At 46.2% G+C, this 21,375-nt stretch overlaps 1 protein-coding gene across 2 annotated transcripts; it reads right to left on the bottom strand.

Moving 5' to 3' along the window:
• Positions 1–6,149: 6,149 nt before the first annotated feature.
• On the bottom strand, positions 6,150–16,789 carry LOC122934054 (probable N-acetyltransferase camello). Of its 2 annotated transcripts, none has more exons than XM_044289205.1 (2): positions 16,664–16,789; positions 6,150–7,508 (listed from the first exon to the last, which is right to left on the bottom strand). In XM_044289205.1, the coding sequence occupies exon 2, from the start codon at positions 7,478–7,480 to the stop codon at positions 6,821–6,823; it is 660 nt and encodes a 219-aa protein (XP_044145140.1). In that variant the 5' UTR covers positions 7,481–7,508; positions 16,664–16,789; the 3' UTR covers positions 6,150–6,820. The 2 variants fall into 2 exon arrangements, with proteins under 2 accessions (XP_044145140.1, XP_044145147.1); XM_044289212.1 differs by lacking the exon at positions 16,664–16,789 and adding an exon at positions 7,998–8,018.
• Between the last annotated feature and the right edge of the window lie 4,586 nt (positions 16,790–21,375).

Raw genomic sequence — 21,375 nt, 5'->3', positions numbered from 1 at the left:
GGGTACTGGCAGGTACCCATGGCCCCAGAAGATCGAGAAAAGACTGCTTTCACTACACCTATGGGCCTGTTTGAATTTAATTATATGCCATTTGGACTGTGTAATGCTCCAGAAACGTTCCAGAGGCTGATGGAACGTTGTTTAGGCCATAGGAATTTTGAGACGGTGTTATTATACCTGGATGACGTCATTATATACTCCAAGACGTATGAGGACCATCTAAAGCACCTGGGTGAGGTGTTTCAAGTTCTTTCTAAATATGGCCTCAAAATCAAGCCATCCAAGTGCCACCTGCTGAAACCAGCCGTCAGATATCTCGGGCACATTGTCAGTGCCGAAGGAGTACAGCCTGACCCTGACAAACTTGCTGCTGTCCGTAACTGGCCTACTCCTACGACCGTGAAGGAGGTGAGAAGCTTTCTCAGTTTTGCAGGGTACTATAGGCGATTCATCCCGCATTTTGCACAAATTGCGGATCCCATCCAGGAACTCTTGAGGGGGCATCCAAAAAAGAGCCCAAAGACTCCTATTCCTGTTGAATGGAGTGAAGAGCGGGAGATTGCCTTCCAACTCCTAAAGAAGAAGTTGACTGAACCCCCTGTTCTGGGTTACCCAGATTATCAGAAGCCATTCCACCTCTACACAGATGCCAGTAAAAGAGGCCTGGGGGCCGTGTTGGCTCAAGTGCAAGATAACAAAGAAAGAGTGATTGCCTACGCCAGCCGATCCCTGAAGGGAGCTGAGAAGAACGACCAGAATTACAGTTCTTTCAAGCTGGAGTTTCTTGCCTTAGTGTGGGCTGTGACTGAAAAGTTTAAGGACTATCTCGCTGCCACACCGTTTGTTGCCTTCACAGATAATAATCCCCTGGCGCATCTGAATACAGCCAAATTAGGGGCACTGGAGCAAAGATGGGCCTCCTGCCTGGCCAACTATGATTTTACTGTGAAGTACCGGGCAGGCCGCTCCAATGAGAACGCTGATGCTCTGTCACGACTCCCCACTACAGAAGCCCCAGATGAACCGAAAGATGCCTGGGAAGAGGTGGAGATGCCAGCGTTCTATAATAAATTTACCCAGCAGGATAATATACGTACTGAAGATTCCCCTGCTGCTGATCCTTCCTCATCAGATGGTCCTGAGTCCAGAGGCGATCAAGAAAGATGGATTAAACTCCAGTCCGAAAGTAGAGTCCTCGGTGAACTGCTCGACTTCCTTACTAGTGGAAAAGTCCCTGAGAGGATCTGCAGGAAGAGTGCAGACCCAGAGCTAGTGAGACTGTGGAGACATCGCCATCAATTATTCCTTCAAAAGGGCCTGTTGCTCAGAAGGAGTCTGGATCCAGTGTCCTATGATAGAGTGTATCAAATTCTCCTGCCACGTCGGGATGCCAGCCTGGTGCTGGATATGTACCACAACCAGTCCGGACACTTCGGTGTGCAAAAGACTGAGGCCACCATTCGCAGAAGATTCTATTGGATCGGGATGAGAGAAGATATCGAGAAATGGTGCCGAGAATGCACTGCCTGTGCTGTGGGGCGAACTGAACGCCATGACCAGAGGGCGCCTCTCCATCCCATCGTAAGTAAGGCTCCTTTAGAACTTGTTGCCATTGATCATGTAAAGTTAGAGCCGAGTCGCTCAGGGTATACATATGCCATGACTATAATTGATCACTTCACTAAGTTTGTCGTAGCAGTGCCTGTGAAAGACCTGACAGCAAAGACCACAGCGGAGGCGTTCTGGAAGCATTTCCTGCTGCCCTACGGTTGCCCAGAAAGGATCCTCACCGATCAAGGGTCCGCATTTGAGTCACAGCTGTTCCATGAGATGTGCCTGCTACACAACTGCCAGAAGGTCCGGACCACCGCCTATCATCCGCAAGGTAACGGACTCTGTGAGAAAATGAATAAGACTCTCATTGAAATGCTGAGAGCAGTACCCCCTGAGACGAGGGGTGATTGGCCTACTTTGTTGCCGCAGCTTATGTACACTTACAACAACACCATCCACTGTTCCACCGGTTACACCCCGTTCTATTTGATGTTCGGCCGACAAGGGAGATTGCCTGCGGACCACTCCCTAGGGGTACAAGTGCCGGATGAGATCAACCCACTGCCCAAGACTGACTGGGTAGTGGAGCACCAAAGGCGTCTTCTTAATGCTAAGGAGATTGTCCAGGAACGGATGGAGATTGTCCGAGAAAGGCAGCAGAAAGACTTTGACCAGACTGCCCATGCGGGACCCCTGGCTCTGGGAGACAAGGTATGGTTGAAAAACAACCATCGGACCAGCAAGTTGGACAGCAAATGGGAAAGGATTCCCTACCTTATCACTGCCATACCTAATGCTGCGGCCCACATTTACCAGATCTCCAGGGAAGGAAGGAGTCCCCAAGTTGTTCACAGGAACCGCCTCAAGCCCTGTATAGAAGGAGAACCAGCGGCGGAGGAGATGGAACCGGAACCTACTGAGGAGGAGTTGCCGGCTCCACCTATGGACCCTATGCAGGCTGTGGAGAACTTAATCCATGATAAAGAGCCGCTCCACTGGGCCCTCACGCCTTGGTTGAATTTATTGGTTCCTGCTCCTGTTCCTGTTAGCCCTCAGCCTCCTGAAGAAGCTCCAGAGGCAATGGGCTCCTCTGACATTCCTGAAGCCAGGCAGGAAGAATCCCTGCCAGTAAGGAGGTCTACCCGTTCTACCAGGGGGCATCGTCCTGTGAGGTTTGTGGACTACATTATGGGACCAGGTAGCTCCTCACGGGAAACCCCTGTTTAACCATTACAAGCCTGGGTACGGACTCATGTTGTTCTTTGAGCCTCCAAGGACTTATGTTTACCTACATTTTATATGGACTATCCTGGTTTATTGATACGCTGTGCCAGGTCAGCGCCCCTGTTCCCTCACATTATCCTGAGAGAAGAGAACGACGCCCCTTGTCACCACTCCTTCCAGTGATCCATATTGCCCACTGTTGTGTTGTTAAATGTGGTGAATATTGCATATGTATGTTCTCTGCTATCTTTCAGGTTGCCGCTTCCAGATGGGCGGACCCTCCATGTTGCGCCGAGGACGGGCAACGTTATAGCGTGGGGGTATGTAGTGTCCCACTAGGTAAAGGTGGGCACTGCACAGGTTAATGTGTTGCATTGCATTAAATGTCATGTGCTTGTTTTTCCCTGTATTATCTGGGTGTCAGGCCTGTCAGGGTGTAGTTTAGCCTCCCAGACGTTAGAGGGAGCTAGAGAGCCCTAGTTACATATAGGAAGGCCCAGACAGGGAAGTGTTAGTTCATTCCAGGGGACTAGAGGAGTCACCTCGTCCACCTGAAGCTCCTGAGGCTAGGATCAGCTCAGTAGAGATACCCCAGTGGCAGGAACCAACCTCCTGGGAGAAAGCTACAGTTATCCACCTGATAGGAGGAGGCGTCCCAGGGTAAGCGAAGTGACCCTGATGGGCAGAGAACCTTTAGGAATCATAGCAAGCAGTATATTACTTGAGGAAGAAAGTAACCAAGGATAAAAGCCACCCTTTTAGGCATCCGGGCCTTGGGAGATATAAAGCCAGAGCAGGAGTTCTATAAAGGACAGTGTACAGTGATTCTGGGAAAAGTACAACCTGCTGCTGAGTGCTTGTGGAATTTACCCTCAGTGTAACTTGCATGACTATTGCCTGCCATATTTGTGAATAAGCCCCTTTTGTGGAACTGTAATACAGAGACTATACTACTCCCTGCTGTACAAAGTTGGATTGTTCAGTAAAGTTGTGTTTTGGTTCACTATATACTTGTGTACCTTCATCATTCCAACCACCAACCGGCGTGCCACCGGCCAAAGGCACTGGCGTCACGAATTACCACAGGGACCTTGCCCCAGGCACACAAAATACCTGTAACATCCAGGGCACCTCAACTACCATCAGGCCTGGTCCCTATCTACAGAGCGTGCCCCAGAGGAACTGTGTCTACCTCTCCTTCACTGCCACGCGCCTGCCCAGGGTTCTGCAAATATAGTGAGTAACCTCGATTGCCCATAACTGTGACCTCACTTCGCCATACCCTGCAGGTCTGGCGTGTTGCATTACCAGTTTACCTTCGATGTTATTCTTTGCTCTAATCCTAGTGTTTGATGAAGGTCACATATGCGTTCAGTAAAATCTCATAAACACACGGAGTACCCCGTACCTACAGCACTGCTGCAGTGTTACTATTATAAAGGAGGAAACCCTCACATCAAAGATGGTCCACAATGCAGAGACCTCGGATATAACTTTGCAAAGGATGCATTCGGTGGATTACAAGAACATGGCGCCCAGGGGTCCCCCTGCACTTACTGGTATGTCTGGGCGCCACTCCGTTCGCCCGGTGTCTCAGCTCCGTCTGTTGTATTGAACTGATTTTTTGTATTAGGCGTGTCCCTTGCTGCAGCGCTGGCCAATCGCAGCGCACAGCTCATAGCCAGGCTATGAGCTGTGCGCTGCAATTGGCCAGCGCTTTTGCAAGGGACACGCCTAATACAAAAAATCAGTCCAGTGCATCAGATGGAGCTGAGACACCGGAGCCTATACCGGGCGAACGGAGCGGTGCCCAGACATACTAGTAAGTGCAGGGGGACCCCTGGGCGCCGCTCTGCCCATTGATATAGTTCGTTTTTAGTTTGTAAACTAGTGAAAGGTCCTCTTTAAGCTCTGAACTCCATGTTGGAAAACTAGTCTAAGACCGAATCCAGAGTTATTTGATTACTGGAATCTTGTACCATGAAAATAGTGTTTGAGGGGTCAGACAATGGGCCAGTGTCTCAGGCCTCCTCCTCTCCATGCAGATAACAACCAGGAGTGGACCCCAACCTGAAGCCTTCAGTGGGGTGCATCACTTTCTTCTCCACTGGAAGCTGCTGACCCTCACATGGTCTTCTGGCTGACATTAGATACCTGCAGTCTTCCAAAGACTTGTGTCCCGAGTAAAGGGGCCGAAGACTTGTGTCCCGAGTAAAGGGGCCAAAGACTTGTGTCCCGAGTAAAGGGGCCGAAGACTTGTGTCCCGAGTAAAGGGGCCGAAGACCTGTGTCCCGAGTAAAGGGGCCGAAGACCTGTGTCCCGAGTAAAGGGGCCGAAGACCTGTGTCCCGAGTAAAGGGGCCGAAGACCTGTGTCCCGAGTACAGGGGCCGAAGACCTGTGTCCCGAGTACAGGGGCCGAAGACCTGTGTCCCGATTACAGGGGCCAAAGACCTGTGTCCCGAGTACAGGGGCCGAAGACTTGTGTCCCGAGTAAAGGGGCCGAAGACTTGTGTCCCGAGTACAGGGGCCGAAGACTTGTGTCCCGAGTACAGGGGCCAAAGACTTGTGTCCCGAGTACAGGGGCCAAAGACTTGTGTCCCGAGTACAGGGGCCAAAGACTTGTGTCCCGAGTACAGGGGCCGAAGACTTGTGTCCCGAGTACAGGGGCCGAAGACTTGTGTCCCGATTACAGGGGCCGAAGACTTGTGTCCCGAGTACAGGGGCCGAAGACTTGTGTCCCGAGTACAGGGGCCGAAGACTTGTGTCCCGAGTAAAGGGGCCGAAGACCTGTGTCCCGAGTAAAGGGGCCGAAGACCTGTGTCCCGAGTAAAGGGGCCGAAGACCTGTGTCCCGAGTAAAGGGGCCGAAGACCTGTGTCCCGAGTACAGGGGCCGAAGACCTGTGTCCCGAGTACAGGGGCCGAAGACCTGTGTCCCGAGTACAGGGGCCGAAGACCTGTGTCCCGAGTACAGGGGCCGAAGACCTGTGTCCCGAGTACAGGGGCCGAAGACCTGTGTCCCGAGTACAGGGGCCGAAGACCTGTGTCCCGAGTACAGGGGCCGAAGACTTGTGTCCCGAGTACAGGGGCCAAAGACTTGTGTCCCGAGTACAGGGGCCGAAGACTTGTGTCCCGAGTACAGGGGCCGAAGACTTGTGTCCCGAGTACAGGGGCCGAAGACCTGTGTCCCAAGTAATGTGGGACTGAGGGCAGGATTTGTAGCACAAGGTGACAACATAAGAAATGAGAAAAACATGAAAGGGTCTGAAGACTTTCTGAATGCACTGTATATCCAGGGCCCAACACGTATCCACCCGCTGAGACAGGAGCAGCGACAAACCACACAAAGTACAGACGGCCTTTACTTATCGGTCGAATTCTCCTAATGAGTCGTCATAACCACAATGAAACACACAGCAAAGCAGGAAGACATTGAAGGTGCAATCAAGACATCAGCCTGAGCTAGTCCTTAGGAGTATGTTGTGTTTTGGGGGGTTTCTGTTTCCCATGTGAACAGGGTGAGAGCACTGGCAGGGCATAATAAGGAAATGAATGGTATGAATATCCTCATCTTAACCCATCATGGCCCCACTCTTGGTTCTATCCTCACAGTGTCATCACCATTAGACTATGAGAGGCTCTGTCCCAAACACAAGTCAGAAGGATCATCCACCCAAGTGTGATGTCTTACAGGAGTTGGTGTCTGGGTTTTCCCAAAAAGTTTTACTTCCATATTGATAGTGGTACAGATGCAATAAAGTGATGGAGAATTAGAACACACATCTAGATGAACCATGACAGCATCCATATTGTCTATCAGACACATGTCCAGATGAACCATGACAGCCTCCATATTGTCTATCAGACACATGTCCAGGTGAACCATGACAGCCTCCATATTGTCTATAAGACACATGTCCAGATGAACCAATTGCAGCCGACATATTGTCTATCAGACATACCTTCTCTGGATTGATAAATTAGTGGTGAAGGATTATAATTGCCCAGTGTCTAGTCCATGAGTTGGTGGCTCCTCCATCCCACTAGTCTTTAATCCTATATTCATAGGTTAGGATTGTAAAATTAGAAAACCTTCCAATCAGTGATGGAAAAATCTTGACATCTGTTTTCTGAAAACCCAATTTTTCATATAATTTTTGCGCAGGAACTTGTATCATTGACGTCTCCATAGTCAACACTTTGAAGCCACGCGTACAAGTGAAATCTATGACCTTCTGGCACAGAGCCTTGGCGATTCCTTGGTGCCTCTTGTCCTTAGCCACTGACAGCCACCTCAACACCATAACTTCAGTAGAGCGGGGCACTGGCTGGACGCCCACCATGCCGATGACCCTGCCGTTAGACTCTACCACCCAGAAACAAGAGTTGTTACTTGCCAGGTAGGACTCCTCAATGTCCAGTAAGTCTTCTCTCTGACACTTGTCCACATACTGATGATACTCGTTGTTCAACAGGCGCCGTCCTGCAGTGAACAGAATGGCCAGGCTGACTAGAGAAAGTAAGTAGGACCTAGATATTAAGAGCAGGGTGATGAAAGATATGAAAAGGATAAACTGGGCGCGGGGAAGCTTCAGCAGGTAGGCACAGGTAGCCGGGATGTGCTCCAGCGTGCCTTCTGCAAACAGCATACGGACAGCATTGTAGTCCCGGTTCTTGTAGACCCGTATGGTGTAGTCTGCCATGGTCTTTCAGCTCTGCACATGGAAGGACCTGCAAAGACAGGAGACTGGCATAAGTACATCATATATGCACATTTACTGATTAATGAAAACATGCACTACTTATGTATGAGGAGGAGAAGAATTCTGACCATGGACATAAAGAGGACAAACATGTAAAACCCTGACAGCGTTAAGATGCAGCAGAAATTACTACTCTGACCACCTTATGTACGGAAGGAGGGGGAGAAGAAGAAGAAAGGGAGAGAACAAAAAGAAGAAAACAAAATGAAAGAAGAAAGCAAAGGGAAAAGAAAGACGTTATAATGAGGAGAGATGTAGGAGCAAGAAGAACAAAAAGGCAACAAGAAGATAGGAAAGAGAGGAAGAAGAAAGAAAGCAGAAAGGAAAAAAAACAACAAAAAGGAATAAGAAAGAAGGAACAAATAAAAAGGAAGATAGAAAAATAAGAATAAAGAAGACAGGCATCTGACATTAATAGTAAGGTCTATAATAAAATAAATAAATAAATCCTACTCACCTCATCCGAAGAGCCGATCGTCGCCATCTTGATTGAAGATCCAGCGCAAAATCTCATAGCGTGTGATGATCTCATCATGTCGGCCGGCCTGGGGACATCAAACAAGATTTTGTGCTGGATCTTCAAGACAGCGGCGGGTGGCTCTTCGCACTCAGGCCTCATGCACACGACCGTTGTGTGCATCCGTGGCCGTTGTGCCGTTTTCCGTTTTTTTTCACGGACCCATTGACTTTCAATGGGTCCGTGGAAAAATCGGAAAATGCACCGTTTGGCAGCCGCATCCGTGAGCCGTGTTTCCTGGCCGTGAAAAAAATATGACCTGTCCTATTTTTTTCACGGCCAACGGTTCACGGGCCCATTCAAGTCAATGGGTCCGTGAAAGAACACGGATGCACACAAGATTGGCATCCGTGTCCGTGATCCGTGGCCGTAGGTTGCTTTCATACAGACGGATCCGAAGATCCGTCTGCATAAAAGCTTTTTCTGATCTAAGTTTTCACTTCGTGAAAACTCATTTCCGACAGTATATTCTAACACAGAAGCGTTCCCATGGTGATGGGGACGCTTCTAGTTAGAATACACTGCAAACTTTGTACAAGACTGCCCCCTGCTGCCTGGCAGCACCCGATCTCTTACAGGGGGATATGATAGTACAATTAACCCCATCATATCCCCCTGTAAGAGATCAGGGCTGCCAGGCAGCTGGGGGCAGACCCCCCCCCCCTCCCCAGTTTGAATATCATTGTGCGGCCCCCCCCCCCTGTTGTTAACTCGTTGGTGGCCAGTGTGCGCACCCCCCTCCCTCCCTCCCTCTATTGTTTTAATACATTGGGGCCAGTGTGCGCGCGCCCACCCAACCCCCCCTCCCTCCCTCTATTGTTTTAATACATTGGGGCCAGTGATGGTATAACAGAACTCCAGACTTTACATTGAAAGTCAATGGGGACGGATCCGTTTGAAATGGCACCATATTGTGTCAACATCAAACGGATCCGTCCCCATTGACTTGCATTGTAATTCAGGACGGATCCGTTTGGCTCCGCACGGCCAGGCGGACACCAAAATGACTTTTTTTTCATGTCCGTGGATCCTCCAAAAATCAAGGAAGACCCACGGACGGAAAAACGGTCACGGATCACGGACCAACGGAACCCCGTTTTGCGGACCGTGAAAAAAAACGTCCGTGTGCATGAGGCCTCAAGCGGATGAGGCGAGTATGTTTTTTTTTTTTTTTTTTACCCCATTTAGGCAAATTAGGATCGAAGTCCACTTCGGACACTTCGATTCGCTCAACCCTAGTCATAAGCAGAAGAAAGTTGAAGATGACAATAATTGAAAAAGAGGATGACAATTAAAGAAGAAGAAAGCAGTAGCGTAGGGGGGAGGGAGGGGGTTGCCAATTAATGGGGGCACCAGGCATTTCAAGAAGGGCCATGGGAGCCTATGGCTCCCGTCCCCTCCGTTCTGCCTCATAGGCTTCAGGCCCGAAGCCTATAAGGCAGTAGAATGGCGCAGGAGATCACGATTACCTCACCGTGACCTCGCAAGATAAAGTGATGACTTGGCACAGGAGGGCACGGTGATGTGTTCCTGACCGCCTGCACCGGGGCACCACAAGCGGTGAGGGAGAGAGGTGAGTAACTACCCTAAGGCAGGCCATACTGGGGGCACTGAGGAGGTGGGGGGCATTATCAGTATAAACAGTAGAAAAAACAAAGTAGGCAGTTATATTATATATTATGCAGAGGGGCCACATTATATATTATGCAGAGGGGCCACATTATATATTATGCAGAGGGGCCACATTATTCAGAGGTGGCCATTATATATTATAATTATACAGAGGGGCAATTAATAATTGCCCCTCTTTATAATTATAATATATAAAGGTCCCTCTATAATATTAGGATATATAATGGCCCCCAGCGCACGTGAGCGACAAAATGCGCCATCTGGTGTCTAGGTGGTCTTATGCCATAGAGCGTCTATTGTGAAACATGTGACAGACACACTGTTATCCAATAAGAAGACACGATACTAACATGTGGAGGTGAGCGAGGAATATGAGCGGCTAAAGAGGATGGATCACTCAGGAGTGCGGGTCACCATCTACAGCGGGGGGAGAAAGGCAGATGGGGGGAGAAGGGTAAGAGGAGGGTAAGAAAGGAAGATGGGCTAAGAAAGGACGAGGGGAGGGGGTAAGAATGGAATAAGGGGGATGGGGGTAAAAAAAAAAAAGGGGAGAAGAGAATGGGTAAGAAAGAAAAAGGGGGAGGAGGGTAAGAATAGAAGACGGGGCAGGGGAATAAGAAAGGGAGATGGGGGGAGATAAGAAAGCAAGATGGCGGGTACGAAAGGAAGATGGTGGGGAGAAGAGGTGTAAGAACTTAGGAAGGGGAGGTAAGAAAGGAAGAGGTAGGCAGGGGGTAAGAAAAGAAGAAGGGTGGAGGGGCTAAAAAAGGAAGACGGTGGGGAGTCGAGGGGTAAGAAAGGAAGAGGGGGAGTGTTGCCATTTCTTTACTTAAGAGACAGGATAGCCGGATTAAGTTGCTTCTGAACTTATCTTGTGGATTACAGCAGATCTCTGATGGAGGACAAAATTTACACAGACACCATGCTTTTGTTTCCTCAGGAACACACACTGCTTCTTACTGTGCAGCCTCTTTTCTCTTTTTTTTTTCTTTGTGTGTGCAACTTTATTTAAACACTTTCTGGTTAACAAACAGACAACATATTCATATGACTGTAGATCGATAGATAAGCTGTATAAGGGCATATAAACAAAATGTCATATATCTTAACACCCCCACTTGCTCTTATACTGCTTATGAGAAATAGTTTGGTACAGTTACATCATTTTACTATCTATATTCCAAAAATATAACTAACAAATCTATCAAGCTTAAACTTTGTTATTGGTTTAGTCATAACATCAGCTACCATTTTATCCGTAGAACAATACTCAAGATCTATCTTGCCTTCACTCAGAACAGATCTAAGGAAATGAAATTTAATGTCAATATGTTTGCATCTCTGATGGTAAACTGGGTTCTTTGCGAGAGCTATCGCACTCTGATTGTCTTCAAAGATCTTTACTGGCTCATACTGACATTCACTGTCCAATTCTCTTAGCAATTGTGCAAGATATAGACTCTCCTGTGTGGTTGCGGCTAATGCCATATATTCAGCTTCACAGGAAGATAGTGCTATTGTTGGTTGTTTCTTTGACTTCCAAGAAATCAGAGGTCCATTTTCAGTCAGGCTGAAACAATATCCTGTTGTGCTTCTCCTATCAATCTGGTCTGAGGCCCAACTGGCATCACTATACGCCTCTAGTTTTAATTTCTCTTTACATTTTCTGTAGCATAGTTCAAAATTGACAGTTCCTTTCAAGTATCTCAGTACGTGTTTGGCAGTGATCATGTGTTGTACACTTGGTTGTGAAAAATGTTGTGACAGTTTGCTTATAGTCCAACTCAAATCCGGTCTTGTACACGTAGCCACATAAATCAAACTGCCTACTATCTCCCGATAGCTTTTTACATCTGCAAGTTCGCTTTTGTCGTCGAAATCTAATTTTTGTTCACAGGGAGTGGATCTCGGTTTACAATCTGACATACCAAATCTTTCTATTATTTTCAAAATGTATCTCTTCTGATTCATCTTCACCGTTTCACTAGTCTGTCTAAAATCAATGCCCAAAAAATAGTTCAGTTTCCCAAGATCCTTCATTTTGAATTTTGTCGCAAGTGTTAACTTCACATCATTGAGTAGTTTTTCATTGCTTGCAGCAATGATCAGATCATCAACCCATATTAGTAATATTGCTTGTTCATTGCCTTTCTGTTTGACATATACACAATGGTCTACAGAATTTTGTATAAATGCATTTGAACATAGATAATCATGTAGCATCTTGTTCCAGTTTCTTCCCGATTGCTTAAGACCATACAGTGACTTTTTTAGTTTGAGAACTAGCTTTTTATTTGTGTCATCTTTGATCTCAAAACCTTCTGGTTGGTCTATATATATATCACAATCAATTGGGGCATGCAAGTAAGCTGTCTTCACATCCATTTGATGCAAAATTAAATCATATTGTGCTGCCATTTGCATCAAAATGCGTAATGAAGTAAAATTTGCAGTTGGAGAAAAAGTTTCCATGTAGTCAGTTCCCTTTACTTGACTATAACCTTTTGCCACAAACCTGGCTTTGTACGTTTCAGTTCCATTTGCATTGCTTTTTATCACATATACCCATCTAACCCCCACTGAATTTTTACCTTCTGGTAATGTGGTCAATGTGAAGGTATCATTCTCCTTTAGTGATTCCATCTCTTCTTTCATTGCATCTAACCAACTTTGTGACTGGGGTGTTTCCATGGCTTCTCTGAAGGTCTGGGGTACATCATGTGCTCTATAGCAGTAATCTATATTCATCAGTACCTGATCATCACGAACAGATTCTAGTACATAGTCATTTAAATACTGAGGAGTTTTTCTATTTCTTGTAGGGTATCTTGTACCCTGGTCATCATCTTTGTCCTCTGCAATCTCCACTAAAGAATCTGGGGTCTCTTTAGTCATTGGACTCGATACAGGAATTACACTCCTTTCCTCATAGTCATCATCATTATTGTCCAACAGCTCAGTCTGAGTTTGTTTCTCGATTACATCCTTTTCAATGAATTTGACTAGTCTGTGCCTGAAGACTTTGCCAGTTTCAGGGTAATACACCAGGTAAGAGGGACTATTTTTGTCATATCCTACAAAAATTCCTTTTGTGCATTTTGGATCCAGCTTTTTCTTATCATGTTTGTATGCAAAACATTCTGACCCAAAAATCTTCATTTTTGAAAAGTCTGGTTTCTTCCCTGTCAGTATGTTGTACGGCGTTTGCTTCAAACGACTGTTAAAGCATCGATTTCGAATCATAGCTGCTGTCATCACTGCATATGTCCATAACTCTTTTGGTACTTTGCTCTCTATTAGCATACATCTTGCCATCTCTATCAGTGTTCTCCAGTTTCTTTCAGCCGTTCCATTTTGATGCGGTGAGTAAGGTGCTGAAGTCTCATGTCTTATGCTCCTCTTTATGAGTAGTGACTGGAAGTCATTCGATGTGAATTCGGTACCATTGTCAGACCTCATTCTCTTGATTGTCCCATAGGGGGCAGTATCAGCGATAAACTTCTCTGTGGCTAGAACTGTGTCACTCTTGTTCTTCAGAAAGTATACAAACACTGCACCAGAATAATCATCAGTGAATGCTATGATGTATTTGAATCCGTCCTTTGCAACTGGCTGTATAGGACCTGTTAAATCTGTGTGTACTAGTTCAAGTGGGTATTTTGCACGGGTGTCAGACTCTCTGTTTCTACTCTGAGCAAATTTCCCTTGGGTACAAATCTCACACTTCAGGTTGGACTTATCAACCTTACCTTGGATCTTCATTCCATCTACTAGATTCTGTAGTTTCAAGATATCATCGTAATTACAATGACCAAGGAATTTTATGCCATATCTGAATATCATAACAACCGTAACAACTGTCTTCACATCCCTTATAGGTGTCCAAATAGAAAAGCCTGTTGTATTTCTTTTGAGCCAGAATACTGTCATCTTGTCGGAATTCAACAGACGCCCCATTCCTTGTTGCTGCTTCAACTGAGAAAATGTCTTGTGGATATGTGGGGATAAATAATGCGTTTTGTAGCAATGTTCTCATTTGTTTTCCCTTACTGTCCATTAGGTACACTTCTGCGTCGCCTCTCTTGAGTGCTACACCGGAAGTTCTTTTCCCATCTGCCAACTCCATGTAGTGTTTCTCTGGCTTAAATGAGGTGTCAAATCTTTTAAATTTCTTAATGTCTGTAATAATATGCGATGTTGCTCCTGTATCTACCATCAGGCTTTTTGTTACGGGATTGCTTAACTGGTCTTCGCTTATTTTAAAAGCAAATGTTTGTTCTGTATCATCAACTACATGCTTTACATTGTCTCGTGCTTTTCGTCTGCACAATGTCTCACTGTGAGTGGAGCTCTTGCAATAACTACACCATTGTGTCTTCCTTTTATTCACTCTGCTTGGACATGCATTGGCTTTGTGACCTTTCTGATTACAACTGTAGCAGATAATGATGTCTTTCCCCTTTGTTGGTATAACAGGGGTGCCGACCTTCATAACATTGTCAGTGCTTGTGCTGCTACGATATTTTTCAGTGTCCTCAAAAATCCTTAACTGGGTTTTAAAGTCAGTAAAAGTCATATCTTCTTTACCTTGTGTTATATGGATTGCAAATGGTTTGAATGATTCAGGCAGGCCTTTAAGAATCATAGCAACTAATAGTCCATCACTGAGGGTCTCTCCTGCATTTCTCAGTGCTGTAATAGCTGTTTCTGTGCGTATGATATAGTCTGTGACACTCTTCACATTCAGATTTCTGAAGAGATGTTAGTTCTGTGTATAAGTTTATGATACGTGGCTTACCTTGGCCAGCATAATGATCTCTCAGGATTTTCAGCGCTTTTCTTCCATTATCAGTTGCTTCTCTCATTATAAGAGATAGACTTTATCATCTAGGAATTGTATTAGTTCAGCATAAGCTTCTTCATTCTTACTCCTATCTTGCATAGGGTCTACTCCATCTGCTGGTTCACGCAGGATGGTTTCTTTAAGGTTCATCAAGCGTAGATGGCCTAGGAATTTTGTCTCCCACAGCTCATAATTCTTCTCATCTCCATCGAAAAGTAGCCTGCTTCCATCGGCTTGTTCCCTTCTCTCCTGGGCCCATAACCTGTTGCCATTTCTTTACTTAAGAGACAGGATAACCGGATTAAGTTGCTTCTGAACTTATCTTGTGGATTACAGCAGATCTCTGATGGAGGACAAATTTACACAGACACCATGCTTTTGTTTCCTCAGGAACACACACTGCTTCTTACTGTGCAGCCTCTTTTCTCTTTTTTTTTTCTTGTGTGTGCAACTTTATTTAAACACTTTCTGGTTAACAAACAGACAACATATTCATATGACTGTAGATCGATAGATAAGCTGTATAAGGGCATATAAACAAAATGTCATATATCTTAACAGGGAGTGTAAGAATGTAAGAAGGGGGGGGGGAGTAAGAAAGGGAGATGGGGAGGGGAGCAGGGGGTAAGAAAGAGGGAGGGGTAAAAAAGAAGAGGGGGTAAGAAGGTTATATGGGGGGTGAGGAGGGGTAAGAAAGAAAGAAGTGGTTGAGGGGGGTAAGGAAGGAAGAGGTAAGGAGAAGGACAAGAACAGAAGACGGGCAGGGGGTTAGAAAGGGAGATGGAGGGGAGAAAGGGTAAGAAAGGGAGAGGAGGGGTCAGTAAGGAAGAGATGGGGAGAGAATAAGAATAGAAGAAGAAGGGGAAGGGGGTTAGAAAGGGACATGGAGAGGAGGAGTAAGGAAGGAAGAGGGGGGAGGTAAGAATAAAAGAGGGGTAAAATGGGATACGGAGGGAGAGGAGGGTTAAGAAAAGATGAGGGGAGGGATAAGAAAGGGATATGGTGGAAAGGAGGGGTAAGAAAGGGAATATGGGGGAGAGGGGGGTAAGAAGGGGATATGGGGGGAGAGGAGGGGTAAGAAGAGATATGGAGGGAGGGGTAAGAAGGGGATATTGGGGAGACGAGGGGTAAGCAAGGGATATGGGGGGGAGAGGAGGGGTAAGAAGAGATATGGAGGAGGGGTAAGAAGGGGATATTGGGGAGACGAGGGGTAAGCAAGGGATATGTGGGGGAGAGGAGGGGTAAGAAGGGGATATGGAGGAGAGGAGGGGTAAGAAGGGGATGTGGAGGGGAGAGGCGGGGTAAGAAGGGGATGTGGAGGAGAGGAGGGGTAAGAAGGGGATGTGGAGGGGAGAGGAGGGGTAAGAAGGGGATATGGAGGGGGAGAGGAGGGGTAAGAAGGGGATATGGGGGAGAGGAGGGGTAAGAAGGGGATGTGGAGGGGAGAGGAGGGGTAAGAAGGGGATATGGAGGGGGAGAGGAGGGGTAAGAAGGGATATGGAGGGGGAGAGGAGGGGTAAGAAGGGGATATGGAGGGGGAGAGGAGGGGTAAGAAGGGGATATGGGGGGAGAGGAGGGGTAAGAAGGGGATATGGAGGGGAGAGGAGGGGTAAGAAGGGGATATGGGGAAAGAGGAGGGGTAAGAAGGGGATATGGAGGGGAGAGGAGGGGTAAGAAGGGGATATGGAGGGGGAGAGGGATAATAAAAGGAAGAAGGTGGGAGGAGGGTAAGTAAAGAAGACGGGGTGTGGAGGGTGTCGGGTAAGAAGCAGGCGAGGAGGAGGCATTACTGTTGGAGAGCTGCAGTCAGATAGAACGTCCTTAGATAACTGCTGAAGAACTGGAATATCAGGAATGTCCGCTCTGAGAGTCAGATGTCACAGTACATAATGAGAGTAGTCCTCCTGTACATACTGACATTACATACAGCACATCATTAGCAGGACTACTACCATCATCTGCAGATGATCAAGTACACTGCACATCACCGAGGAGATCATTTGCATATGATGGGAGTATTCCTGCTACACATGGAGAAACTGATGATGTCATACACAGCACATCTCATGTGAGATCATCTGCAGAGAGGAAAGATACATTGTATAATAATAAGAGTAACGATGTAACCGACCTGAGCTCCCTGTCCGCCATGATGGGCTCTACCCAGGATGCTGTGTGCCCTCCACCCACAATGCACTGCTCCATCAGCCGCCCCCTCCCCTCACCCAACAGCTGCTGTACGACCGAGGGAGGGGAGAAATCCACATCTATATATGTACACGAGCCCCTCATACACTACACATCTATATATGTACATGAGCCCCTCATACACTACACATCTATATATATACACGAGCCCCTCATACACTACACATCTATATATGTACACGAGCCCCTCATACACGACACATCTATATATGTACACGAGCCCCTCATACACTACACATCTAATATGTACACGAGCCCCTCATACACTACACATCTATATATGTACATGAGCCCCTCATACACTACACATCTATATATGTACACGAGCCCCTCATACACTACACATCTATATATGTACACGAGCCCCTCATACACTACACATCTATATATGTACACGAGCCCCTCATACACTACACATCTATATATGTACATGAGCCCCTCATACACTACACATCTATATATGTACATGAGCCCCTCATACACTACACATCTATATATATACATGAGCCCCTCATACACTACACATCTATATATGTACATGAGCCCCTCATACACTACACATCTATATATATACATGAGCCCCTCATACACTACACATCTATATATGTACACGAGCCCCTCATACACTACACATCTATATATGTACACGAGCCCCTCATATACTACACATCTATATATGTACATGAGCCCCTCATACACTACACATCTATATATGTACATGAGCCCCTCATACACTACACATCTATATATGTACACGAGCCCCTCATACACGACACATCTATATATGTACATGAGCCCCTCATACACTACACATCTATATATGTACATGAGCCCCTCATACACTACACATCTATATATGTACATGAGCCCCTCATACACTCCACATCTATATATGTACATGAGCCCCTCATACACTACACATCTATATATGTACATGAGCCCCTCATACACTACACATCTATATATGTACACGAGCCCCTCATACACGACACATCTATATATGTACATGAGCCCCTCATACACTACACATCTATATATGTACATGAGCCCCTCATACACTACACATCTATATATGTACATGAGCCCCTCATACACTACACATCTATATATGTACATGAGCCCCTCATACACTACACATCTATATATATACACGAGCCCCTCATACACGACACATCTATATATGTACATGAGCCCCTCATACACTACACATCTATATATGTACATGAGCCCCTCATACACTACACATCTATATATGTACATGAGCCCCTCATACACTCCACATCTATATATGTACATGAGCTCCTCATACACTACACATCTATATATGCACATGAGCCCCTCATACACTACACATCTATATATGTACATGAGCCCCTCATACACTACACATCTATATATGTACACGAGCCCCTCATACACTACACATCTATATATGTACATGAGCCCCTCATACACTACACATCTATATATGTACACGAGCCTCTCATACACTACACATCTATATATGTACATGAGCCCCTCATACACTACACATCTATATATGTACATGAGCCTCTCATACACTACACATCTATATATGTACATGAGCCTCTCATACACTACACATCTATATATGTACACGAGCCTCTCATACACTACACATCTATATATGTACACGAGCCTCTCATACACTACACATCTATATATGTACATGAGCCCCTCATACACTACACATCTATATATGTACATGAGCCCCTCATACACTACACATCTATATATGTACACGAGCCCCTCATACACTACACATCTATATATGTACATGAGCCCCTCATACACGACACATCTATATATGTACACGAGCCCCTCATACACTACACATCTATATATGTACATGAGCCCCTCATACACTACACATCTATATATATACACGAGCCCCTCATACACTACACATCTATATATGTACACGAGCCCCTCATACACGACACATCTATATATGTACATGAGCCCCTCATACACTACACATCTATATATGTACATGAGCCCCTCATACACTACACATCTATATATGTACATGAGCCCCTCATACACTCCACATCTATATATGTACATGAGCTCCTCATACACTACACATCTATATATGTACATGAGCCCCTCATACACTACACATCTATATATGTACACGAGCCCCCATACACTACACATCTATATATGTACATGAGCTCCTCATACACTCCACATCTATATATGTACACGAGCCCCTCATACACTACACATCTATATATGTACACGAGCCCCTCATACACTACACATCTATATATGTACACGAGCCCCTCATACACTACACATCTATATATGTACATGAGCCCCTCATACACTACACATCTATATATGTACACGAGCCCCTCATACACTACACATCTATATATGTACACGAGCCCCTCATACACTACACATCTATATATATACATGAGCCCCTCATACACTACACATCTATATATGTACATGAGCCCCTCATACACTACACATCTATATATGTACATGAGCCCCTCATACACTACACATCTATATATGTACATGAGCCCCTCATACACTACACATCTATATATGTACACGAGCCCCTCATACACTACACATCTATATATGTACATGAGCCCCTCATACACTACACATCTATATATGTACATGAGCCCCTCATACACTACACATCTATATATACACTGTGGGGTTTCGCTCCGGTAGATAAGATTAGCGGATGCAGTACAGAGGCAACAACAAGTTCTTTGGATCAAACAGTTCAGTGTTTTATTCACACTTTAGGAAAGGGACAAAACAAGCAGCCATAATCAAACATAAAGTCACCTTGCGGTGTTGGTGGTAATTCACACCATGCGGCAATTCTGCCTCAAGGAGTCCTTGCTGTTAGCAGCACCAACCTGTTTTTACGCCAAACAGGTAGCAAGCCTTCATCCAGACACAAGGACCCAGATCCCAGCACAGAGACATGGCTTCTGAGCCCAGCTGCCTATTTAAGGACAGCCAGGTGCTGTCAAAACCCGGACCAGCCCTTAAAATCTGATCCGTTATTCAACCTCACCTGGCTGTAAATCAGCCCAGCAGCACATGCTGGGAGGAAAATACCTGTTTTCCCAGACGAAACCTCTCACTGTGTAACTATATATATATATATATATATATATATATATATATATACTACATCCAGGAGTACAGAGAATGACCCCCTCATATACTACATTCAAGTGTGTATGTGCAGCATTCTTGTGCACTTTTGCCTCGCCTATCCCACAGGCGATCATGATTAGGAGGTACATATAGCTATGCGTGCTCCCACAGGAGACCTTGATTAGGTGGTACATATAGCTGTGCAGGCTCCCACAGGCGACCTTGATTAGGTGGTACATATAGCTGTGCAGGCTCCCACAGGTGACCATGATTAGGTGGTACATATAGCTGTGCAGGCTCCCACAGGCGACCTTGATTAGGTGGTACATATAGCTGTGCAGGCTCCCACAGGCGACCATGATTAGGTGGTACATATAGCTGTGCCGGCTCCCACAGGCAACCTTGATTAGGTGGTACATATAGCTGTGCCGGCTCCCACAGGCGACCTTGATTAGGTGGTACATATAGCTGTGCGGGCTCCCACAGGAGACCTTGATTAGGTGGTACATATAGCTGTGCAGGCTCCCACAGGAGACCTTGATTAGGTGGTACATATAGCTGTGCAGGCTCCCACAGGAGACCTTGATTAGGTGGTACATATAGCTGTGCAGGCTCCCACAGGCGACCTTGATTAGGTGGTACATATAGCTGTGCGGGCTCCCACAGGAGACCTTGATTAGGTGGTACATATAGCTGTGCAGGCTCCCACAGGCGACCTTGATTAGGTGGTACATATAGCTGTGCAGGCTCCCACAGGCGACCTTGATAAGGTGGTACATATAGCTGTGCGAGCTCCCACAGGTGACCATGATTAGGTGGTACATATATCTGTGCGTGCTCCCACAGGTGACCATGATTAGGTGGTACATATAGCTGTGCGTGCTCCCACAGGCGACCATGATTAGGTGGTACATATATCTGTGCGTGCTCCCACAGGTGACCATGATTAGGTGGTACATATAGCTGTGCGGGCTCCCACAGGCGACCATGATTTAGTGGTACTGTGACACATTAAAGGGAGTTGTATGGGGAGGCAGATATTCTCCTCCCAGTATGTGCTGATGGACTGATTAGCGGCCAGGTGGAGTCAAACACCGAACTGGACTCATGTGCCGGTCAGGGTTTTGACAACACCTAGCTGCCTTTAAAAGACAGCTGTGCTCAGCAGCAGGGGATCTCTGTGTTGGGATCTGAGGCTTGTGCCAGGTTGGAGGGCTAAGACCCGTGTGAGGTGAAACAGGCTGCCTAAAGCCTGATCATGGACTCTTTGAGGAAGAACCACCAGCAGGGTGTGAACTAACATCAAAACCACAAGGTGACTTTTTGTTTATGAACTTGCCACAAGTGTGAAAAAACACTGAAGTGTTTGATTTAAGAACTGGTTGGTGCCTCTATACTGCGTCCGCTTATCCTGTCTACCAGAGCGAATCCCCACAGTTGGTGGAGGATGCGGTCATACGCAGTGAGGCTGGTGTA

Source organism: Bufo gargarizans, chromosome 1 (assembly GCF_014858855.1).
Source record: "Bufo gargarizans isolate SCDJY-AF-19 chromosome 1, ASM1485885v1, whole genome shotgun sequence".
NCBI lineage: Eukaryota > Metazoa > Chordata > Amphibia > Anura > Bufonidae > Bufo > Bufo gargarizans.
The sequence above is the reverse complement of the archived record's forward strand: the minus strand, read 5'-3'. Positions and strand labels throughout refer to the sequence as shown.

Coding starts and splice junctions, on each gene's coding strand:
- LOC122934054 (XM_044289205.1), bottom strand. CDS start 7,480: ATGGCAGACTACACCATACGGGTCTACAAGAACCGGGACTACAATGCT.